The sequence below is a fragment of the Mchenga conophoros genome, linkage group LG23, assembly GCF_057382185.1.
Source record: "Mchenga conophoros isolate Kocher_MC1m ecotype Shallow Benthic linkage group LG23, M_conophoros_male_GT1.1, whole genome shotgun sequence".
NCBI lineage: Eukaryota > Metazoa > Chordata > Actinopteri > Cichliformes > Cichlidae > Mchenga > Mchenga conophoros.
Window position 1 is genome coordinate 20,713,761 of NC_140547.1, and position 25,149 is coordinate 20,738,909.

The 25,149-nt window shown below is 41.5% G+C and overlaps 1 protein-coding gene across 2 annotated transcripts; it reads right to left on the reverse strand.

Annotated features, from left to right (window-relative positions):
* Positions 1-1,015: 1,015 nt before the first annotated feature.
* LOC146547139 (NLR family CARD domain-containing protein 3-like) lies at positions 1,016-13,627 on the reverse strand. Of its 2 annotated transcripts, XM_085265856.1 has the most exons (12): positions 13,300-13,627; positions 13,118-13,216; positions 12,517-12,633; positions 11,749-11,830; positions 11,357-11,585; positions 4,911-6,762; positions 4,034-4,207; positions 3,719-3,892; positions 3,157-3,330; positions 2,634-2,680; positions 2,336-2,541; positions 1,016-2,168 (listed from the first exon to the last, which is right to left on the reverse strand). In XM_085265856.1, exons 1-12 carry the CDS (start codon positions 13,386-13,388, stop codon positions 2,109-2,111), a joined length of 3,303 nt encoding a protein of 1,100 aa, XP_085121982.1. In that variant the 5' UTR covers positions 13,389-13,627; the 3' UTR covers positions 1,016-2,108. The 2 variants fall into 2 exon arrangements, with proteins under 2 accessions (XP_085121982.1, XP_085121981.1); XM_085265855.1 differs by having other exon boundaries at positions 1,016-2,541.
* Positions 13,628-25,149: the final 11,522 nt, after the last annotated feature.

The window sequence follows — 25,149 nt, forward strand, 5'->3', positions numbered from 1 at the left end:
TAGTTTATCTTCTCATTTACCACCCCATGTTGCTTACAGTGTTTGGGCCAGGCTGTGACCTCTGACACCTCAAAAGTCAATCATAACACTATAACCGGGATTTGTGATAAAACTGCCGCTGCCCTTTGGAATTTGTTTGGCAGGTTGTTTCCATAAAAATGGATGAAAATCGCCAGAGTTGCTGTCTGGGCATATCTGATACTGCAGGTGCATTAGTTATGTGTGTATTTGACCAGATGATGTCAATCCTTTTGATTTTCTGATGTAGAATTAGCCCTTCGCGCCATGTTCACCAGGTTAAAAAGAACAACGTGAAAATAATTCTTGAAGTGAACCTGTGTGAATGAGGATTTCTCCAATCTAAACTATGCTGCTGGCTCTGGATTGAATGAAGCTGACTGACTGTTGTTCAGGCTGAAGCTGAAACTGAAGTGGAGTGGGGCACGCTAAGAAATAGTAACGCTAGTGCCTCTGATGTTCCTTTGATGTTTGGTGCCTTTATTTTGTGAAAAGCAATGCAGTATATTTTTTTCTACTTGGGACAGAGAATAGAGATCAATCTGATGGTCACCGCATGTTACTCGATCTTGGGTTCTTCTGTGATTTCGGTCTCAATGTTTATATTGTGACAGAATTAAAGCAACCAGTGAAGTGATGTTTTCTCATTTATACCAGAAAATTAATCTGTTCTGATAATTGTTGAATCATCTTCCAATCATCTGCATGTTGAAGCTCTTAACTGTTTTGAAGTTTTTATTTTATCATCCCTGGCTGTAATCGGATTATTTGAAGCTTTCGTATTGTTGTCCCGCTAAAACAAACAGTGGGAACCTTTCAGCGATTGCTGGTATTTACCAGACAAATCAATGTTTTGAGTAAACAGTCTGCAAACTGATCAGTGAGCAAGAGTCTGCAGCTGCAGCCACAGATAAATAGAAAAACAGAGACATCCAAACAGCTGATCTTTGTCATATGACACCATTTTATTGAAAAATTAAACAAGTAATAAGCTGATATAAATTCACCTTCAGTATATAAAGTAATGCAATAATAAGTGAGTGAGAAAAATGATCTGGAATTACAATTACAACATCAATTAATTAAAAATCTTAAGATATTATTTTCACTGTTACTCTTTCAATCACAGAAACCAGCCAGAATAAGAAGTGGAGAAGTGTTGGATTAATTACTTAAACCTCAGAAAGAATGAGTAGAAACAATTTATTTAATTGGAGGAAAATAAATATCGGCCATTCTAATGCAAATGTGTAAAATATTCACAGATTTTTAAAGAAAGAAAAAAGCCCTCCACTTAGGTTCAGGCAAGTTTGGGTTGAACTTGTATGGGTCTGTTCCTAGTTACCCAGGGTGGAGTTACATATTTGGTGATATTAGTCATTTGTGCACTTTATTTAAAAGATAACATTAGATTAAGAGACTAGAAGTTAAACATTGGGGCAAGGCAACTGTGAGTAACCTTAGCTGTCATTTCTTTTCTTTTTGTTTTTGTTCATATGAAATTGATCCCTGGTTGTTTATAAACAACCGAGTCAACAGGCTGTTAAAGGCAACCGAAGGTCTCAGTTTTAAGATGTTTTCTAATTTGTTCAGATTTTGGCTAAAAAAACACAACACAGCATTTTGTTTTAAACACCAAATACATGCTATATAAACAGGTGCAGTGTAAAAAACAAGGAACATTGTCTACAACTGCAAAAATGTAAACATCATTTGTAACATAACAATAATTTCCTGGTTATTTATACATCACAAACAGGTTACAGCATAGTTATCATTTCAGTATTGTAAGAGTGAGTATGAATAAAAATAGGGTGAACGAAAACTTCTTTAGGTAATAATGTGTGAATGTCTCTGAGCAGTTTTTAAATTTGTCTTAATCCAGGAATCTGAAAATGTGTGTCTAAGTGAAATAGACAGATATTTACAGACTTAACTGTACTCTGATTCAGCTGAGTATATTTATAACAAGAAGACACTCTTTATACTAAACTACACACAGACTCACTGATGCTCTATCCCAGAGTGTAAATCCAGGATAAAGAGGTTCAGTGAATGTGGTGTTGAAGGTGTGGAGGTGGATCAGAGTGTCAGAGGAGACTCTGTAGAAGGACAGAGTGCCAGCAGGACAGTCCACATACACTGCTACTCTGTTAGACACAGAGGAGGAGGAGGAGGAGGAGATATGTGTTTTTTTGTTATTGTAAGAGACACAGTAAGGATTACTTTCAGAGAACCACAAACTCCAGGAATGATCATTCCATCCAAATGCACCAGTATTATTTCTTCCTTTCCTTTTGATTTTGCTGTAACTTACAGATAGATCAGAATATCCTCTCCACTCAACCTCCCAGTAGCAGCGACCCCTCAGGGGATCACGACACAGAAACTGAGGCCGTTCAAATCTTTCTGGATGATCAGGATATGACTGAAATGGTCGTCCACGTGTCACCTTCCTGTTGTTGTCAGACAGATGAAGTTCTCTGCTAATTGTGTTCATGTCAATTGTAAGTTCACAGGCATCTGATGGAGGGAACAAACATAATAAACATCTGTTGAAGATGGTTGAATGTGTGCTGCTTTGTTTTCATGAATCACATTAAAAACACACTTACACTTCCTCAGACCTGGTCTCAACCATCGGACTCCAGCAGGCTCCACCCTGAAAGGAGGAGGAGGGTCAGACCAGCACAGTCTCTTTCAGCATGCACACATGAACACTACATCACTGTCATACACATACTGTTAGACAGTGATGACAGAAGAGCACAACATTTGAACTAATCCAGACTAGTTAACCAAATGTTTTCACATACATCTTTTTTTATTTGTTGTACTGACCCATGGCAAATATATTCTTTGTCACTTTGGTGACAGAAAATTTAAACGTAGCACAAAAAGTGAGGAAATTTGTATTTAAACGATTATTTCCTTGTTGTACAATGCTTCTTGGCAGTAAATCTTGTATGGAAAACCATTTGATTTCCCCTTAAATGGTACCATATTTGTACCATAAGAAAAAGGTATCTGTGGGTTAAGGAGGAGAATTGAGGTTGCACCCATAAAAACTTGCCAAATCTTCTTTGAGGATTTGGCAAGTTTTGCAGCATGAATTTGTTGCGGCAGCTCTCTCTATACCTCAAAGTGTCAAGATTCCAATGTGGATCCTTCACTCCAGAAGACAGAAGCTTTACTGCTGAGTATCCTGGATGATTGTAGCTCAAATCCAGTTCTCTCAGATGGAAGGGGTTGGAGCTCAGAGCTAAAGCCAAATCATTACTTCCTTCTTCTGTGATCAAACAACCTGAAAGCCTGCAGACACATAAACCAATTCATATCACAGGTTCTCTAAAAGAATTGTTTTCTGCTGTGAATAATATAAAAGAAAACTGTTTCCAACATATAATTAAACAGTCACTGAGTAAGGGAGTTGGTGAGTTAGAAATGACTGTGAATTTATGTTTTGTAGATGCTCATCTGTGTTACAGTTAAGACACACTGATGCTTTGAGCAAAATTCTACAGCCACTAAACAATACTTATATGCTGCTTCAAAATTTAGTTATACTGACATCTAACATATATAAAGTTTAATTGCCTGCTAACTTGGTTTTGTGGACGCGTTTGAGCCTTTGAATTGTATTGGTAACAATTCTTAGTGGTTAATTTTCTCAAACAATAAAAATAGAGCTCAACATTACCTTAGAGTTTCCAATGTACATTGTGGACTCTTCAGTCCAGCAGAAAGCATCTTTACTCCTGAGTCCTTCAGGTCATTGTTGCTCAGGTCCAGCTCTTTTAAAGATGTGGGATATAGTCCAAGAATTGAGGAAAGTGCCTCACAGCTTCTCTCTGAGAGGTTGCACATACTTAATCTGAAAAAAATACAATAATATAAATATGTAGAAGATGTAGACACTTGTTTTAGCTATGTCTTAGAAACTAATGAATTTAATAGTAAAAATAATGTCTCTCTCACTCTCTCTAATATCCACATACAAACATACACATCCGACCTTAATGTTTCCAGTGTACAGTGCTGACTCTTCAGTTCAGCAAACAGCATCTTCGCTCCTGAATCCATTAGGTTGTTGTTACTTAGGTCCAGCTCTCTCAGACTGGAGGACTGGGATCTAAGGACTGAGGACAGAGCTTCACAGCTTCTCTCTGAAAGGTTACAGTTGCTCAGTCTGAAGAAACATAAATATGGAGAGAAATATAAAGAAACATGTATATCTGGTTGAAAATGTGGTAGAATATTTCTAAAAAAAAAATCGAGTGATATAAACTTATTAATTTATATAAAAGACTTTAGACTGAATAAGACTATAAATTGGAACCCATCAGTGTAGCAGGCCGTGCTGTGTATTTAGTTGTGTATTGTGAGTGTATTGTGTAATGAAGTTTTTCTTTATCTCGAAGAGCTAGATTCGTTATTTTTTATATATATTGTAAATAATGTTTTGGTTTTGTAGAGATTGATCTGGTAGCTGTAGGGGTGGAAAGCCTTTTTCTTTTAAAGCCTTTTTCTCCCTTAGGTTTAGGTTAGGAAGACAGGTCAGAGGCCTGTATTTTCTTTTTGCTTCTTGTAATAGGTACATAAGTTTGCTGAGTTTCCTTTCTAGAATGTTTTGTTTATTGTTTTTGCAATGCCCACCCTGATTTCTATGGCTAAAGGGAAATAAAATGTCCTGTGTTTGAAATTACAAGTCCTGCTGTACCTTTCCTCGGGGAGCAGGGGAGCCATCTGCATGTTGCGCTTTGGGTTTCCCCTAGGCCAGGGCTTAACATGATTTAACTCAAACCTTGATGATAATGATGTCCAGTGCCTTAATTTTCATAAAAGAACTAGTATATTCATTAATGAATATATTGTAGTATATGTGTACATACAGAGCTTTGTTGGAGGCTTTGATCACTGGCAACAATCTCAGAAGAACCTCCTCTGAAGCAGAGTAACTCTTCAGATCAAACACTTCAAGAGCTTCTTCTGATGACAGTAACATGAAGACCAGAGCTGACCACTGAGCAGGAGACAGTTTATCTGTGGAAAAACGTTGTGAACTCAACGATTGTTGGATCTTCTTCACCAGAGAACGATCATTCAGTTCATTGAGACAATGGAACAAATTGATGCTTTGCTCTGTAGACAGATTCGTACTGAGCCTCATTTTTATATACTGAGCTGCTTTTCTATTGGTCTGTGAGCTACTTCCAGTCAGTGTCAACAAACATTGTGACAGAATTTGATTTGTCCGTGAGCTATTTGATGTCTGTGCCAACAGTCCTTGCAGAAGACTTTGATTATTATGAAGCGAAAGACCCAGAAGAAAGCGGAGGAACAAGTCCAGATGTCCATTTTGGCTCTGCAAGGCCTTGTTCACGGCACTCTGGTAGAAATGTTTCTTTCCAGGTTTTCTTGTTTTAAATTTCTGGGAGGCTTTTTGATTTTCTTCCATCAGATTGACTCCAGACTTCACAAATGTCAGGTGAACATGAAGAGCAGCCAGAAACTCCTGAACACTCAGATGGACAAAGCAGAACACCTTATTCTGGTACAGTCCTCTCTCCTCTCTAAAGATCTGTGTGAACACTCCTGAGTACACTGAGGCTGCTCTGATATCGATGCCACACTCTGTCAGGTCTGATTCATAGAAGATCAGGTTTCCTTTCTGCAGCTGATCAAAAGCCAGTTTTCCCAGAGACTCAATCATCTTCCTGCTCTCTGGACTCCAGTGTGGATCTGTCTCAACTCCTCCATCGTACTTGACCTTCTTCACTTTGGCCTGAACTACCAGGAAGTGGATGTACATCTGAGTTAGGGTCTTGGGCAGCTCTCCTCCCTCTCTGGTTTTCAGCACATCCTCCAGAACTGTAGCAGTGATCCAGCAGAAGACTGGGATGTGACACATGATGTGGAGGCTTCGTGATGTCTTGATGTGGGAGATGATCCTGCTGGCCAGTCGCTCGTCTGTGGATCTTTTTCTGAAGTACTCCTCCTTCTGTGGGTCAGTGAACCCCCTGACCTCTGTCACCATGTCCACACACTCAGCAGGGATCTGATTGGCTGCTGCAGGTCGTGTGGTTATCCAGAGGCGAGCAGTAGGAAGCAGATCACCTCTGATGAGATTTGTCAGCAGCACATCTACTGAGGTGGACTTTCTTGGGTCAGTTAGGATTTCTGTATTGCAAAAGTCCAGAGGAAGTCGACACTCATCCAGACCATCAAAAATAAAGACAACCTTGAAATCTTCAAAGCTACAGATTCTTGCTTCTTTGGTTTCAGTAAAGAAATAATGAACAAGTTCCATCAAACTGAAGTTTCCCTCTTTTAGCACATTCAGCTCTCTGAAAGTGAATGGAAACATGAACTGGATGTCCTGGTTGGCTTTTTCTTCAGCCCAATCCACAGTTACCTTCTGAGTTAAGATTGTTTTCCCAATACCAGCCACCCCTGTTGTCAGCATTGCTCTGATTGGTTTCTCTCTTCCAGGTGAGGTTTGAAAGATGTCTTCTTGTCTGATTGTTGTTTCTTCTCTGTCTGGTTTCCTGGCTCTTGTTTCAATCTGTCTAACTTCATGTTCTTGATTGACCTCTGTAGTCCCTCCCTTTGTGATGTAGAGCTCTGTGTAGATCTGATTGAGAAGGGTTGGGTTTCCTGCTTTAGCGATCCCCTCAAAGACACACTGGAACTTCCTCTTCAGCTTAGATTTTAGGTTATGCTGATAAAGTGGAGCAAACATTTCTGAAAAATACACAACAAATAAGTCAAATAAATGAATTATAGTACTTAAATAATCCCAACATCCCATTCCTCAAGATAATTATTATCATAAATATACAGTCCTGTGAAAAACTGTGTAAAGTGCTTCAATGCTTCAGTCCACTCGTGAGTTGAATTTTACTGAGCCATATTTGATTTGCTGCTGCCCTTGTCTATGGCCCAATTGTGGCCAAGTTTTAGCTTCTGGACAGTTATCATCATTTTGAGAATTTGTCTCTAGAATAACTTTTTATAAAGAGGAGTTCATGGCTAATTTAATGACTGCAAGGTGCCCAGGTCTGTGCTTCACAGTTGGTATGAGGCATTTGTGCTCCTGTACTGTGTTTAGTTTTCTCTAAACACAAACTGTGCCTTATGACCAAACTTTATTATTATTGTCTGTCCAAAGGACATAAGGCTTAATTTACTAATATTTGCATGCAAACATTCCTATCCTATGCAAACAATGAGTTCTCACACAAAATTACCATGGGATCTATTCAATTCAATTCAATTTTATTCAATTTTAATTATATAGCACCAAATCACAACAGCAGTTGCCTCAAGGCGCTTTATATTGTACAGTAGATCATACAATAATACGATCTACTGTTGTACTCTATTGTTTCAGAGACTCTGCCTAATAATCTCTAATGTGCATACTAGTCTATTTTTTTGGTATATTTTGTTCTCATTGCCATGTGTATGTTTGTGCAACTGTGCAATCTGTAGAGAATTTAAACAGTGTCTGCATACTGACCGACTCACATTTCTTATATAACAAAACACATTACGGTGAAGCAGAGAAACTGATGATGATTTTTCTAAGAGAAAAGCCTGCACTTCTAAGGCAAAAAATAAGGCAAGGCAAGGCAAGTTTATTTGTATAGCACAATTCAACAACAAGGTGATTCAAAGTGCTATACAGAGACATTAGAAACAAAAACAAATAAAAAGCATGATTTAAAATTGATTAAAACAAGCAAACAAACTAACTAACTAATTACCAAACAAACAAACAAAACAGTATATGACATCAAAACAGATAAAATCAGTAGTTAAATGTAAGTTTTGAAATTTAAGCTTAAAAGTGTGGATTTGGTGCTTTATTCAAATGCAGCTGAGAACAGGTGAGTCTTCAACCTGGATTTAAATAAACTGAGTGTTTCAGCTGATCTGAGGCTTTCTGGGAGTTTGTTCCAGATATAAGGAGCATAAAAGCTGAATGCAGCTTCTCCGTGTCTGGTTCTGACTCTGGGAACTGATAAAAGACCGGATCCAGATGACCTGAGGGATCTGGAAGGTTCATACTGGGTTAGGAGGTCACTAAAGAGAAAGTCTCACTATGGAGAAATTAATAGTACTGTCCGGGCTCCAATGAGGAAGCCAGAAGAGATGCTGTTTTCCAAAGTGTTTCCATGGAAGTGATGACTGTTTAAAAAAATTCTACAAAAAAATTATAATTAGTAGAATATTGTGGCGGAGGTGTGGTCCCTGGCTCAGCTGCAGTGGAGGAGTGAACAAATATATAAATATAAGTGGAAATTTTTTTTAAAGATACTTGGGCTCAAATAACACGTGTGCTGAATATAATTTTCCCCAAGACACTCACTCTGACTCGAGTAAAAAAACAAACAAACTGGAATCAATGTTCATATGAAAAAGACTAACAGATTACAAGAAAAACAATAAAACATGTGGAGGTCTGATCTGTCAGCTTCAGATGAGAAACTTAATGCAATGAAAAAAAATCCAGATTCACTGGTATTCATGGGATCAGTGCCAAGAAATTATTCTGTAAGTGACAACATCCACAGTGTTCTTCAAACTCAACACTAAACCCTCCAGGTTGAGCTGGATGCCACCGCCTAATGTACCCAACAGAACAACATCATCTGCAAAAAGAGGAGATGAAATTCTGAGGCTATCAAAGTGGAATCCTTCTGCCATCTGGCTATGTCTAGAAATTCTGTGCATAAGAATTCTGAACAGGATTCAAGTGACAAAAGGACGGCCGCTGGAGTCCGACACACTCTGGGAACAAGTTCAGCTTATTGCTGGCAATGCAGAACAAGTTCATGTAACTGTTATATGGGGAATGAATGGCTTGTAGCAACAAGCCAGACACTCAATACACCTGAGCTACTCCCCACAGGATACTCCAAGGGATGCAGTCAAATGCCTTCTTTAATTCCACAAAACATGAATGGCAAACTCCTACGTACCATCAAATATCCACAGGAGGATAAAGAGCTGGTCTAGTGTTCTTTGACCAGGTTGAAAACAACATTGTTCTTCCTTTATTTGAGACTCAACTAACCTCTTCAGCGCCCTGGCATAGACATTCACAGCGATGCTGAGAAGTCTGATCCCCTCTTCCAAAGAGACTGTTTCATTATCCCAGGACGTTACTAATGACATTCACACCACTAGATCAGATAATTTCTCCCACTCAATCAAAATCTCCTCATCAATAGTTCAGCCTTTTCCTGTTAGCAAGGTACCTCAAAGTCCGCCATTCCCTTCATCCTGCTCAGGTGAGGGCAGTTAATGTTCAGCTATTGCCTGTTCCTGTGCCAGCTCCCAGGACGAGGGCAGCTGTGACCCAGTCTACCTCCACAACCATTCCTGTTTCTCAGGTGGGGATGACTGGTGTCCAGCCACCTTCTGTGCCTGTCCCAGCGCAGCCAGAATCCAGGCTGACCTCCCTAGAGGCTCGGAAGAGCTAGCCTCTCCACGTGCCAGTCTACCACTTCATCCACCTCCTCATCCATCTTTTCACACCGTAGCTCAATCCCTGGTTAAGTTGACAGACCTATTCCCAGCTCAAGCACCCGGTTTATTATCTCAGGCTGCAGCACTGTCACCATCTCTAACCCAACCATCAGCTCAGCCATTAACCTCACCAACAGTAACACAGTCACCTGTAGCTCAGTCTCCCGTCCTCCAGTCACCTGTAGCTCAGTCTCCCGTCCTCCAGTTGCCTGTAGCTCAGTCTCCAGCCAGACAGTCCAGTCTCCTTCTGTTCCGTCACCTGTAGCCCAGTCACTGGACTACAGGTGACGGGAGGACAGGAGGAGACTGTCCTCCCGTCACCTGTAGTCCAGTCTCTTCCTGTCCTCCAGTCACCTGTGGCTCAGTCTGTCGCCCAGTCCCCTGTATTCCAGTCAGTCAGGTCTGTAGTCCACTCTCCCGTAGCTCAGTCGCCCGTTGCCCAATCTCCTATCCAGTCTCTGGCCTTGTCACTCATTCATCCTCTTGTTCAGTTCTTCAGGCAAAGGTTTCCGTCCCTGCTGGCCCTGCACCGCCAGCTCCCACACCGTCGCCTGCAGCTGCTCCGCCACCACCGGCTCCCACGCCGTCGCCTGCAGCTGCCCCGCCACCGCCGGCTCCCATGCCGTCGCCTGCAGCTGCCCTGTTGCTATCTGGTCATGGTTCTTCTAGTCCAGCGATTCCCATGCTACCTCCTCGCCCACATCCGATTTGACATTGGCGGCCACCTTGCAGGCCGCTGACTGGACCTTGTCACCGGCGTGGTCGGCCTCTGGATCTGCTAAGTTGCCGCTGCTGCCTTCCCTGTGGCCGCCCCCCTGAACTGTTCATGTTTGGACTCTGTCCCTTCGTCTTGAACCCCCTCTGCCCCCTCTGGTGTATTTTCTTTGGGCCGCCGGGTACTGGCCTTTGAAAGAGGGGGTACTTCACCATGCCAGCCCTCTGTCTAAGTGTCATTAGTTCTACTTTCTGTTTCATTATGTTCAGCTGTGTTTTCACTGGTCCCCAATCATCATCATTAGCCAGTGTATTTCAGGACTGGAGCCCTTCTCAGGAAGGAAACAGTAAGGGGGGGTTGTAGGACACTGGTGCAGCAGGGAAGCCTCGGAGACTCCAAAAATAAGTGTGCACATTTTAAAGAAAATATTTTTAACCTGGCCTGGTTTTGCTTTTAAAATAATCTGAGGATGTTGGAGGGAGGACTCATTTTAAATGGGATTTGTGTGGATCTGCTGGGAGAAAGAACACTGGATTGGAGACTCTCTGTGCCCATGAAAAGGAAACTGGACAAGTTTTAGGGAAATTTCAGCTCGAGAGTGGAAGCCCCAGGATTTTAATGTGGAGGCCCAACCTCAAATGACACCTTTCTGAGGAAGATGCAGGATTGATATGTTTTTGGCTGCTTGTTCTTCCAAGTGACCACCTTTCCCCTGTTTGTAACCAGGCTTACAACCCTGACCGTGGCGGCTTTGGGCCTTGGATTCCTGGCCAGAGTTGTCTCAGCCAGTAGTTTGACTCTGAGGAAAAAACTCTTGTGTACCCCATTGCAGTGTGCGTGTATCCTTACTGGTCAATATTAGAGCTACTACTTTCTTGCACGGCGCCCATTTGGGGCCTTACGTAACATGATTGTATAAATTTTATAGGACATCCATTCTTGTTAAGACTCTGGCAACGTCTTAAAACACACCTGAATGCTCCAGCAATAAGTATGATCATTTTTCACAGGACTGCATAGATTCTTTTGCAAACTTTCTTCATCACATTTATGGAGCAGTTTAAATATTGAGAGAAATCTTCTTACTGCTCTGCAAACAGTCAGCCAGATCCTCCTGCTTCATTCTCCTCAGGAAGTGCAGTGTGATTTTCACACATGCCTCTCTGCTGCTGTTCCCCTGCTCTTGATTCTCAGTGTCTAACACCTCCTCATCCTCCTTCTGACGCTCTGGGTTTTGCCCGTAACCGGGATTCAGAACCTCCTGGATCTTCTTCAACTCATTCTTCACAAAAGTGATAATGTTTTCCTCCAGCAGCTGGAACACAACACTGCATTAATAAACCAGTTAGACTGAAATTGTGGACCACAATATAAGATCCATGAAACACTAACATTGCACTGGTCTATAAACAGCATCATGTAGATGACTGTGAACAGAATAGATGTAAAAATACAGTAGTTGTTGTACATGTACAGACCATAAATATGGAGTCCAGGTGTTTTGGATTCTGCTGCTGTGCAGAATGACCACTGGGAACCACCGAGGTCTTCGTGTCCACTCTGTGGAGAAATCATGATTAGTTCAAAGTGTATGTAGTAACTGATATTTTGACAAAACACTGAAGCAAGTGACTCCCTGTGGTTGTAATAACCCCACAGAAATAGTTTCCACTCCCGCTGAGATCACTTTTTTTGACTCTTGTTGCTCCACATTGATTTCCTGGTTTTAACAGTTACTGTGTTAGATCAGTTAATGATAATACAGAATTTAAAAAGAAAATTACAATTTAAAAAATCACATGTGTGTATATTTCTAAACTCTGTACTTTATCAGCTATAATAGGACTAAATATTAAAGCCATTATTTAGAGATTTCAAGTTTAATGAGGGGACTCAACCTCTTTGACACATCAGACTTGCATACACTCCAGTTCATTTACTGTGTGCCGCTAGAACAGCACATCACCCAGAAAACCAGAGATGCATTCCTGCACTCTGAGGTTCTGTACTTGTAAATATATTTAATGGTCAATAACATTATTATTAATATTTATTACTGATAATTCATTATTTAACATAATTTTTGATTGATTATTTAAAAACAAACCTAGCTGCAGCTGAAAGGACAGGCATTACTACTTATGTTTGATCAGAAAGACTAAGGTATTATTATTATTATTATTATTATTATTATTCACTCAAATGTGTGTAAAAAGAGTTGAGCATTTATTAAAAAAGCAAATTACCTCTCTGCTGGAGAATGCTGTTGTCTAAAATCTTCACCAATACCTTTTGAGAAGTTGCTTTTTAAAGACACACAGCTGGGTTCAGGTATAGGCCAAGGCTCAAGTCTAAGTTGGTTCCTGTGAATAATGATGGAGCAGTGATGTGAGTGCTGAGCTATGACATGGAGAAGAGTCATGGACAGTCAGAGGTGGTCAACTCACACATCAGAACTACAAATGCTACTGCAGTTACACTGTGATTCATCAATGTGAGAGGCACTCCTGCACTCCAAGACTCTGTCCTTGAATTTTTTTTTTCCAATATACAAGGTTCAATAACATTATAATATTTATTATTCACTATCATTATAACTGGAAGATTTTTTTTTCTTTTTAAAAAACTGAGTGTTTTGTGTCAAAATATGTTGATTGTTTCGTTGTTTACAGCTTCTGGGAGTGAAGTGTGTCCTGCCACTGTTGAAAGGACAAACAACACAACTTATGTTTGTTAAGAAAGGCTAAGGTATTCTTATTAAAACAAAAACAAACTTTAACACAGACCGTGTAGCACACGAACACAAAAATGTATGCGTAAAAAAGAGTAAAGACATTTACATGTTACCTTTCTGGTGGAGAATGTTGTCCCATAAAATCTTCACCGATACCTTTTGAGAAGTTGCTCTTTAAGGACACACAGCTGGGTTCAGGTCCAGGTTGGTTCCTGTGAATAATGATGGAGCAGTGATGTGAGTGCTGAGCTGTGACATGGAAAAAGTCATGGACAGTTAGAGATGGTCATCTCACCTCTGAGCTTTGGTCTGGCTCTCATGTTCCCCACACAGAGTGGTTTTAGAGGGAGGGACCCCCTCCTCTCTGTCGTCACACTGATCCATGCTGCTGAATTGACGTCAGCTCACACACACTCTCTACCTTCACCTTCCGAGGAAACACAAATCATTCATGTGCACATCAACTGAAATCCTCCTTTCCATCATGTGTGCTGTCCAAATATCAGCTGCTTCTTTTCTGCTTCATCTCAGTGTCAGCTGAATGCAGTCAGACAGCAGTGTGAGGCAGAGGAAGCTGCCATCAGCTGCTCTACTTCTACTATCAGTCCACTAGATGGAGCCATGAAGCTACTTTGACTGAATATTTTAATTTCTTCCTCATCACCTGAACCCCTAATTCGATAATCAGAAGGAAAAAAATGAAAAGCTGTACAGTAATGAGTTAGCAGGAAAAGTATGCAAACTCATTGCCTCGAAAAAACAAAGTTATGCTTACTTAGGATAGATAATTTGGCCGGTTCCGGTGACGTCATCCCAACACATGGCAGTCTAACGAGTAGCTCTCTCTCATAATTAAGTCGTTCACCCCGTGAAGTGTCATAATTATTACCAATTTTTGATAGATAGTAGAGGTATAAGCGGGGTGAACATGGGGAAAAGAGATAAACAGAAAGGCTCGGCAGAAGAACGCGTAAACGAAGGGTTTTCGGCAGCGGCATCGCCACCTCGACATGAAGCCAATGCTAGGGCTAACACGGACGAAGGCTCGGCTTTGATCACGATACTGGAAGAACTACGGGACTTTCGGAGAGAGTTCCAAGAATTTAAATCAGACTTGGTCAGAGCCAATAATAGGATAACCGAAGCAGAAACCCGTATCACGAAGATGGAAGACCGGGTCCAAAACGTGGAACAGGTGATGCTAAAGATGCTAAAAATTATCGGCGAGCAAGAAAATAAAATCGCGGATCAGGATAGCCGGGCCTGGCGAAAGAATCTGAGGCTGTATAATGTCCCCGAAGGAGCAGAAGGGTCTTCAATGCCAGTTTTTGTGGAAAAAGTATTGACGGAATGCCTCAACCTCCCGAGTATCGAGAGATCACACTCTGGGAGCAGTGAGGAACCGAGAGGGAACCCCACGTTCGATATTGATCTGTTTTGCCCGCTTTGACACAAAGGAAGAAGTTCTGCGCAAAGCGTGGGCCAAGAGGACTGTTCTGCTGAATGGTCAGAGAATATATTTCGATCAAGACTACGCGCCAGCTATCCTGCGAAAACGTAAGGACTACGCTGAAGCTAAAAGAGATCTGAAACAACAGAACATAAGATTCCAGACGCCCTATCCTGCCAAATTGAGGGTCTTCTATCAAGAGGGAACTGGGCTCTACTCGACTGCGGAGGAAGCGACGGCGGATATGTGGACAAGGGGATTCCAGATCGCTAAAGTCGTCCCGAAGCAGACCCTAACGGAGCAGCTGTCAAATTTGACGTGGGAGAAGACGGGAATGTCACAGCGGTGTGACTCGGAGGGACACAGAGAAAGACCCATTCGTGAGCAGCTTCAGCTTTCTAGAAGGTGCTCCCCCTCTACGACAGGAGATTAATGGAGATATACTGTTCTGTCGAAGTGGGTGAGATAACAAATACTTTCCCCTTACTAAATGATTAAAAAAAATTTTGTGGTTTTTTTTTTGTTTTTTTGGGGGGGTTTGTCCGGTTTTGGACGGTTGTTGTTGTTCATTGCTCGGGTTTTTAAAGGGAGTTTACCAGTCGATAAGTTACTTAAGTTTGGATACTTTATTTCGGAAAATGCTAAGTGCTAAGGGAATTAAGGTTATATCCTTTAATGTGAACGGGCTCACGAATCCTATTAAGCGAAGTAGAATTTTGACTAAAATGAAGAAAGATCGAGCACAGATAGTATACTTACAAGAAACACACTTAAATAATAATGAACATGAAAAACTTAAGAGGATGGGCTTTACAAACATGTTCTCCTCAGCGTATGAATCCGGCCGCAGACGGGGTGTGGTGATTTTGATTTCCAGGGCATTGAACTTTGAAAAGTCATTCGAACTTAAAGATAAGGATGGGAGGTTTATACTGGTCCGGGGAACAGTTGATGGTAATCAGGTTACTTTAATGAATGTGTACGCCCCACCAGGAAGTGACTTAAGTTTTTTTAAGAACATTGTTAATATAATGGTGACAGAAACTCAAGGCCCTTTAATTTGCGGCGGCGATCTGAATGTACGCCTGCAGCCGGATCTAGATAGCTCTAATAGAAAGAAGCCGGGAGTACCTTGAGTACCTTATATAAAAAAATTTCAGCATTGTTTGATGAGGTGGGTTTAATTGATGTATGGAGAAATCGCTTTCCTACAAGGAGGGATTACTCTCATTTCTCAGCCCCACACTCCCTTTACACGAGGATAGATTATTTTTTGACGTTTGGAAGAGATAGGGATAAAATCTTAACATGCGAGATGGGCTCGATAGATATAAGTGACCACGCACCGCTGTATCTGACGATTGATATGAACGTATACCCCAAAATTTCAATTTGGAGATTGAATTCATCTCTGCTTAAAGATGTGGAATTTAGGAAAGTAACAAGGAAAGAGCTCAAAGTCTATCTCGAAATTAATGATAATGGGGAGGTGTCACCTCCGATACTATGGGATGCATTAAAAGCTGTCATGAGGGGGAAGATTATAGCGTTTGCCTCCTTCCAAAAAAAAGTAAGAGAGAAAAAAATGGAAGAATTACAAGAGATTCAAAAACAATTAGAAAGGGAGCACAAACATACGCCTTCAGCGGGTACTCTGCAGAAATTAACAACGATCAGAACTGAAATAAATACGTTGAGTACACAAACGATAAAGAGAAAATTTTTATATTTGAAACAGAAGTATTATCAAGGGGGATCGCAATCAATGAAAATTTTAGCGTGGAAACTTAAGAAGAAGATAGCGGAGAATACTGTAACTAAAATTAAACACCCAGAGACAGGAAATATAATGACTCATCCTAGTAAGATACAGGATGCCTTTGAATTATTTTATAAAACATTATATGCGGGAGTCCCACGGGGGGCTGAGTATGAAATGGACGATTTCCTGAATTCTTTATGCCTACCAAGCCTTAATGAGGAACAAAATAAAATGATGATAGCGGAGGTGACGGAAGCTGAACTTATGAATGCCATCAATAGGTTGAAATACAATAAGTCACCAGGCTCCGATGGTTACACCGCGGAGTGGTATCGGGAATTCAAACAGGACTTGATCCCTACATTACTCACTACTTTTAACTGTGTGTTAAAAACAGCGCAAATGCCGCCGAGTTGGAAGGAGGCTATCATCTCGGCTATCCCGAAAGAAGGGAAAGACAAAATGGAGTGTGGCTCATATAGACCCATTTCTGTCCTTAACATAGATTATAGACTGTTTATTTCGATAATGGCCAGGAGAATGGAAGAAATTTTACCCGACCTGATTAGTAATGACCAAACAGGGTTCATAAGACGACGACAGACCCAGGATAATATACGCAGAACTCTTCACATAATACATCAGATACAGACATCTAAGAGTACAGCCATGCTTATGAGTATTGATGCAGAAAAGGCCTTCGACTCCGTAAATTGGGACTTTCTATACAAAGTCTTGGATAAATTCGGCTTACATAAGGGAATTGTTGATACGGTGAGGGCATTATATACTAATCCCACCGCAAGAATTAAAGTTAATGGTTCTCTCTCAAATAGCTTTGTTCTGCAGAGAGGAAATAAACAAGGCTGTGCTTGGTCCCCGCTTCTGTTTGCTTTGTATTTAGAACCTTTGGCACAATCAATTAGACAAAATAAAGATATTAAGGGGATTACCATTGCAGGACAGGAACACAAGCTTGCTTGCTATGCGGATGACATATTGATATACCTAGATCAGCCCACTAACTCCCTGCCTTCGTTGATGAATTTATGCCAAAAATTTGGGAAACTCTCTGGCTATAAAATTAATATGTCTAAAACTCAAATTCTCAGTTATAACTATAGCCCTCCTGCTCACTTGGTTGTTCAATATCCAATGAGTTGGCAAGCACAATCATTGAAATAGTTGTCTGTGAAGGTTCTCAGTCATCCAGGTCATCGTAGTCAAAGGAGCCTGCAAAGAAAAGCGTCTGGACTTCTTTAAGTTGCTTGAAGACGTTTCACCTCTCATCCGAGAAGCTTCTTCAGTTCTAAGGTCAAATGGTGGAGAGTCCCAGATATAAACCTAGTGGGAGTAACCCCCCACAGAGGGACAAAAGGACCCCCTGATGATCCTCTAATCGCCTGAGCCAAGGTGTGGCTCAGGCTGATTTGGACCCACGCCCAGTTTCACACATAAAAATACATAAAAATACAGTTAGAAATCCAAAAAATTCCGAAGTCGTCCAGCAGGTAGGATTAGTCTTTGCTGGGCTGATTCAGTACACTGAGCCTAATGCTTGACACCCCTGACTTAGAGGGAACCAGCAGGGGGCTCTTAGCAATTCCTGTTAAATATTCTCCATGAATTATGGAGAATATTTAAAAGGAATGAACTATGATCCTTCATAAAACAATCTCATCATCAACATGAAATACAGGATTTTTATAGTTTTACAGTTTGATGGTGAGCTTGTTCAGAGTCCATCTTACTAAACATCACATTACAGTCAGACTTTTTCTGATCGGATCTGATGTGACGTGCACACTGAGACACATTTCATGATACTGTTAACAACCTGTTGTTGCCTGATAAAGAAAAGCACAAGCTGTCTGTCTGATGTGATGTGATGTGAGGGGGAAAAGATCTTCTTACATGGATTGGTTTGAAAAGCTCTAAATTGGATATCAAAGACTTTTTTGTTAAAGGAATTTTGTGTATTGTTTTTATTGATTTCATCCAATACCAGATGTATTCACAGATGTATTCACAGATGTATCAGATATGTAATGAGTCTCAATCTGTTCCCCAAACAAACACACATTAACAAAGAGCAGCAGCTCTGTGATGAAGAAGAAATCTCAGAGACAAATGAATCAAAGTTGCACTTACTCAGCTTGTTCCTATGAACTTCACTCTGCAGCTCTCTGCTGCCTGGACCAGCTTTCTATTGAAAAACAGAAAATGCTCTGCTTCTTTTCTGTGATCGCTCCTCTGCGTCAGGAGACTTCTGCCAAATAAAACACTTCAAACCACTAAAGAATCCTACTCTGCAGCTCACATGTCAAAGATTAGCTTCACACTGAAATGACTTTAATGCCATCAATAATTAACCTGCAGCTGCTATATGTTAGAGATACAATATTTAACAGTGCCAGCACCCACACTCTGTGCTCTATTTGGAATATCAAGGCTGCCCATCCTGTGACATAGAGCTACGTTTTTGTCCTCTATTGCATTAAATTTAGTACTTTTTTGTTTTCCCTGCCCCAAAATAATTTAAACATTTTTCTGGCATGAAATTCAGGATTGGAAAAGTTCAAATGCAAAAACTAGAATTAATTAAAACTGACACTGAATGAAATGTCTTATTTGAAAAATGTAATTTAAATAATTTTTTGTTTTGTTTTTATTTTGTGCAGAAACCTTTAAGGTCACCAGTTTAGACAATTCAGAGGAAATTTAAGATGCAACCGAAACATTACAAATAATGAAAACACAGTTCACAAACAAGACACTGAATAAATTATCAGCAATAAAATGACCATATAAACAATAAATTATAAGCAGAAGACAATGCACAAAAGTTGCTCCACACACTGCTCAAAACAAGGATAAACATGAAATCAATATAAAATGTAACATATGTCTGTGAAGGTTCTCAATCATCCAGGTCATCGTAGTCAAAGGAGCTTGCAAAGAAAAGCGTCTGGACTTCTTTAAGTTGCTTGAAGACGTTTAACCTCTCATCCGAGAAGCTTCTTCAGTTCTAAGGTCAAATGGTGGAGAGTCCCAGATTTAAACCCAGTGGGAGTAACCCCCCACAGAGGGACAAGAGGACCCCCTGATGATCCTCTAATCGCTTGAGCCAAGGTGTGAAAATGGGTGTGGGTCCCAATCAGCCAGGGTTTTGGGTGAGCTCATTTTGAAACCTCGCCCCACCCTATCATGTGATTTCCTGAGGTCAGATAGCCCAGGATGTGAGTGGGCATTAAGAAGTCTTGGGAGGGAACTCAAAACTGGATTATAGATGGCAGACAGTTGGTGTCGTAAACCACCGCCTCTGTTCAAAGATGGTCGCTCAAAGTGGACATAGATGGCTTCTTTCACTCCTCTTTCAAACCATCTGTCCTCTCTGTCCAAAATGTGAACATTGGCATCCTTGAAAGAGTGACCTTTGTCCTTTAGATGCAGATGGACTGCTGAGTCTTGTTCTGTGGAGGTGGCTCTTCTGTGTTGTGCCATACGCTTGTGAAGTGGCTGTTTGGACTCTCCAATGTAGAGGTCTGGGCATTCCTCGCTGCACTGTACAGCATACACCACATTGTTAAGTCTGTGTTTTGGAGTTTTGTCTTTCGGGTGAACCAGTTTTTGTCTGAGCGTGTTGCTGGGTCTGAAATGCAGCGGGATGTCGTGCTTGGAGAAAATTCTCCTGAGTTTTTCTGATACACCGGTTACATAGGGGATGACAATGTTGTTACGTCTATCCTTCTTATCCTCCCTCGCTGGTATCTGATCTTCTTTTCTGTGCCTCTTTGCTGACTTTAAGAACGTCCAATTAGGATAGCCGCATGTTTTGAGTGCTTCCTTTACATGCGTGTGTTCCTTCTTTTCCCCTTCAGGCTTAGAGGGAACATGTTCTGCCCGGTGGTGTAGGGTCCTAATTACTCCAAGTTTGTGTTCCAGAGGGCGATGGGAGTTAAAGAGGAGGTACTGGTCCGTGTGTGTGGGCTTCCGGTAAACTTCGATGTTGAGGTTGCCGTTCTCTTCAATGTGCACAGCGCAGTCCAGGAAAGGCAAACAGTTATCCTTTGTGTCTTCCCTGGTGAACTTGATGTTTTTATCCACAGTGTTAATGTATGCAGTGAGGGATTCCACTTCTTGTGTCTTGATTTTGACCCAGGTGTCGTCTACATATCTGTACCAGTGGCTGGGTACTCTTCCTTTGAAAGAGCCAAGAGCCTTCCTTTCCACTTCCTCCATGTAAAGGTTGGCTACAATAGGTGACACAGGGGAGCCCATGGCGCAGCCATGTTTTTGTCTGTAGAAGCCTTCATTGTATTTGTAACACGCTCATAAAAAATTTGTAACATAAAAAATTAAGAAATAACAAAAAATACTATATGAGTGTCATCACAAGTAAATCAAGACAGAACTGCATGAAGTTAGCAAGAAGCAACTTTGTGATAATCTGAGCAAACGGATAAATGAGACTTGACATGATCTGATTTGTGTCCTCTGACTGGTGCTCAGGTCAGGTGCTCAGAGGCTAAGGTAGGATTTAGATTTATGGAGCCTCATTTTTCCAAAGGGACAGAAAAGGTGACAGAGAGAAGTAAGACAAGTAAGTAAGAAAAGATAGGAGAGAGCAGAGAGGAGAGCCAGAAGGGGGGCGCCCGATCTGGCTTCCCACACCTCCCTGCCGGATCATGCTGTACGCTCTACCTCCCCACTGCCTCCCAGAAAAGGGAAGAAGAGCAGAGGGGAGAAGAACAGAACATTTTTCTTTCCTATTCTTTCATTCTTCCTTTTAGTTTGACTACCAAGAGATTAACTGCAGTCTCCAGGAGGCCCTGAGACAGCTGTATCAGTCAACCAGCAAAACTTCTAAGGTTATGTTTTAATCAATCAATCAATCAATCAATCAATCATTATTTATAAAGCACTTTTCATACAAAAAAAAAAATGTAGCACAAAGTGCTTTACATGGTTAAAAGCAGCCCACCCCACCCCACCCTCCAACTCACTCCCCACACTCTCATTAACATGAACGATGTGAATACACGCATATCCCCCCCACACACACACACACTTAAAGAGTAAAATTGGGCTGGGCTCGCATGAGCCAAGTGAGGAAACACTATAACAGGGAGCCGTCTGCACGGGGAGCCGGTCACAGACCGCAGCCTCCAGGCTGGGCACACAGCAGGAGGGAGGCAAAGAAGCCCCCCAGCCAGGCTGAGAGGACCCCCAGAGCCCCAGCAGCCACGGTCGATCAAAGCCCCGGTGCAGAGAGCGCCCTCTGAGGAAACACTGGAGATATGACACAATAGGATATATACAGGGTAAAACGATAAAATAAATAAGAACGGGATACAATATAAATATAAATATAAATAGAGTAAGGTCTTCGTCAGCACACAAGCCGCCGAGTTTTGTAAAAGTTGTAAAGTTGAAATATTCTTTTTAGGAAGACCAGAGAGCAGGGCATTACAGTAATCAATGCGACTGGTAATAAAAGCATGCATCAGCATCTCCGTGTTGGCCCGAGAGAGAATAGGGCGGACTCTGGCTATATTTTTTAGATGATAAAATCCAATTTTGGTTACATGTTTAATATGTGGGATAAAACCAAGCTCAGAATCAAAAATAACACCCAGGTTTTTCACTTGTAGCGAAGGACATAGTGAAAATGCCTCTAATTTAGACAAGAGTTTTTCTCTCTGAGTCTCAGGACCGAGGATTAAAACTTCAGTTTTGTCCTGGTTAAGCTGTAAAAAGTTTTCTGACATCCAAGATCTTATATCTAGAATACAGTTTAAAAGGGCATCCATTGGTCTGGTGTCATCAGGAGACACGGAGATGTACAGCTGAGTGTCATCAGCGTAACTGTGAAAGTTCACTCCATGCCTCCTGATGACACCGCCGAGAGGGAGCATATACAAATTAAAAAGTACAGGGCCTAAAACCGACCCTTGGGGCACACCACATGTCATTTTATGGATCTTAGAGGAGCATGTATCCACAGTGTTGGGAAGCTTACTTTTAAAATGTATTCCATTACAGAATACAGAATACATGCCCCAAAATGTATTCTGTAACGTATTCCGTTACGTTACTCGATGACAGTAACGTATTCTGAATACTTTGGATTACTTAATATATTATCATGCTTTTTACAATAACGTGAATGTACTATTGCTGTGTGATTTATTACTATTACTGAAGGTCCGCGACTCCGAACTGTAGTAAAGGGACCTCTGACTAATACTGGGTCCCTGTCGGCTCGTAGCCGAAAAATAGCTTTACTTTGTTGTGTGGGTCAACTTTTCTTGCGAGAGACAGAGAGAGGCGTTGAAAGGCTGCTCCAACGGAACTTATTGTTTTCGGAGGAAAACACGAACACGGCGTACAGTCGAGTCTTAATAGCTTACTTACAACTGGGCTCGTCGGGCACTCTTCTTGGCTGCAGTGGTTATTATTATATTTACATGCTTCCAGCTCCCGTTTTTCCTCGATGACAACTCGTACCTTTCCACTCCCCTTTTTCTCCCTCCTCGCGCTCACAGACTCATAACGTGTATGGCAGTCCATTCTCCCTGCAACACGGACTACACTGCCCATGATGCTACATTCTTTAGAGCTATGCTTGTAGCATTCTGCCTGTTAGCTTAGCACAACAACAACAACAACAACGAAAAGGCGCTCTCTCACCCAGGAAACACACAGTCGCAGAGAGAGAGAGAGAGAGAGCGTCGCCCTGTAACCATGGCAACCGTAACGCTGCCGCCTGGAACAACAGAACGTAGCTGTCAAACAAAACCCAAACAGTCCTGACCCGCGACAAAATGAAACAGGAAAGTACCGCAGTGTAATCCATTTATTTCAACAAAGCAACTGTATTCTGAATACCACCTTTTTAAACGGTAACTGTAACGGAATACAGTTACTCATATTTTGTATTTTAAATACGTAACGGCGGTACATGTATTCCGTTACTCCCCAACACTGTGTATCCATACTCACCATAAAAGTTCTGTCTGAGAGATAGGAAGTGAACCAGTTGTGTACAGCACCAGAGAGGCCCACCATGTGTTTCAGTCTGTTTAAAAGAATAGCATGATCTACTGTATCAAAGGCTGCGCTTAGATCCAGTAGCACCAGGACTGAGAGCTTTTGGGAGTCCCAGTTACATCTAAGATCATTTAAAACCTTTAGGAGAGCCGTCTCTGTGCTGTGGTTTCCCCCTAAATCCAGACTGGAATATCTCCAGGATCTGTCTATCATTCAAAAAATCAGTAATCTGAGTAAAAACAAGTTTTTCTAAGATTTTACTTAAAAATGGTAAGTTGGATACAGGTCTGTAGTTATTAAAATCATTACAATCCAAATTGCTCTTCTTCAGAAGGGGCCTCACCACTGCCGTTTTAAAGGCAACAGGGAAGACACCCAACTGAAGAGAGCAATTCATCATGTATAAAAGCTCAGCTTCAAAAAATCCATAAAGTGTTTTAAAGAGTGAAGAGGGGATTGGATCTAAAAGACATGTGGTGGGTCTCACTGTGGAGAAAACTTTCTTAAGGTTCTCAGCATTAACCAGGACAAAGCTGTCCAGTGTCTCCTCAGGTACAATCGAGCCCTCAGATGTGTTTAACCCTTGTATGGTGTTCGGGTCTGTGAGACCCGTTTTCAGTTTTTCTCAAAAGAAAAATTAAACAATTAATTATTTTTTCAACCTGAAATTCATTGGCTTTGGCTTATTTTCTGTGAAGAACATAAATCCGAACTAATTTTCAATGACCTCATACTGTACCTCCCCCCCACGCATTTACATTACATACAAGGTGTTCGGGTCCACTGGACCCAGGTCTAATAAAAGTGTTGAAAGTGTAGGTCCTGTGTTCCCATACTCTGTCTTCCTCCTTTCTGGTGCTGCTGATAGTGTTTTCTTCCCCTCCTGCTCCCCCACAAAGTTGCAACATTGTTGAAAATTCAACTACCAACACCGTCTGCTCTTACATTCCCGCACATTTTACCCTCTCTCTTGAGGGATCCAAATTTTATTTTCTCATACCCTGTCCCACCTGCAAATTAGGGGCATAATACTATAAATAAGACTTTGCCAGTGTGGTTCTTTATCACAACTGATCAAGATGGCAAAAGATTATCTGCTGCGAGGGCCATCCAATTGATTTTGGAAGAGAGAGGGGCTTCGGATGATGATGTTGACAAAGAGGGTTCAGAATATTTCACATTGCTGAAAATTCAGAGTCTGACAGTGACTTTGAAGAAGAGGATGAGGTTGAGCACCATTTAGTAACAAAACAAAGACGAGTACCTGATTTGCAGCCAGCTCCAGGACCAGAACAAGCCCACCAGACAGCAAGTGAAGAAATATGGATGCCAATAACTGGTGAAATTGAATGGTCTTCTTGCCCAAGAAATGAGCCACCCTGCAGAGCTGTTACTGTGATGAGCCAGGGCCAACACGGCTGGCAGTTACTCATGTGCAGGACATCAAGTCTTCATTTGAGCTTTTCATCCCAGATTCCATCCAGAAAATTATTCTGGATTGCAGTAATCTAGAAGGACGGTGTGTTTTTGGAGAGAGGTGGAAGGAGATGGACCAAATTGATCTGCAGGCCTACTTTGGGGTTCTTATCCTTGCAGGAGTTTTGAGGTCCAAAGGGGAATCCACAGAATCCCTGTGGGATGCAGAAACCGGCAAGAACTTTTCCGTGCATCAATGTCTCTGGAAAACTTCCACAAAATTTGCAGGATTATCCGTTTTGATAACCGAGACGACAGACCAGCTCGACGGCAGAGAGACAAGCTAGCTGCCATCAGGACAGTGTGGGATAAGTGTGTGCACCACCTCCCCCTGTTTTACAACTCTGGGCCTAATATCACCATTGATGAGCAGCTGATCCCATTTAGTTGTGAAACATATTGCT

Coding starts and splice junctions, on each gene's coding strand:
- LOC146547139 (XM_085265855.1), bottom strand. CDS start 13,388: ATGGATCAGTGTGACGACAGAGAGGAGGGGGTCCCTCCCTCTAAAACC. Junction 6,763..11,356: donor GGCTGACTGTTTGCAGAGCA/GTAAGAAGATTT, acceptor TGTATTTTTCAG/AAATGTTTGCTCCACTTTAT. Junction 2,681..3,156: donor TGGAATCTTGACACTTTGAG/GTATAGAGAGAG, acceptor TCCTCCTTTCAG/GGTGGAGCCTGCTGGAGTCC.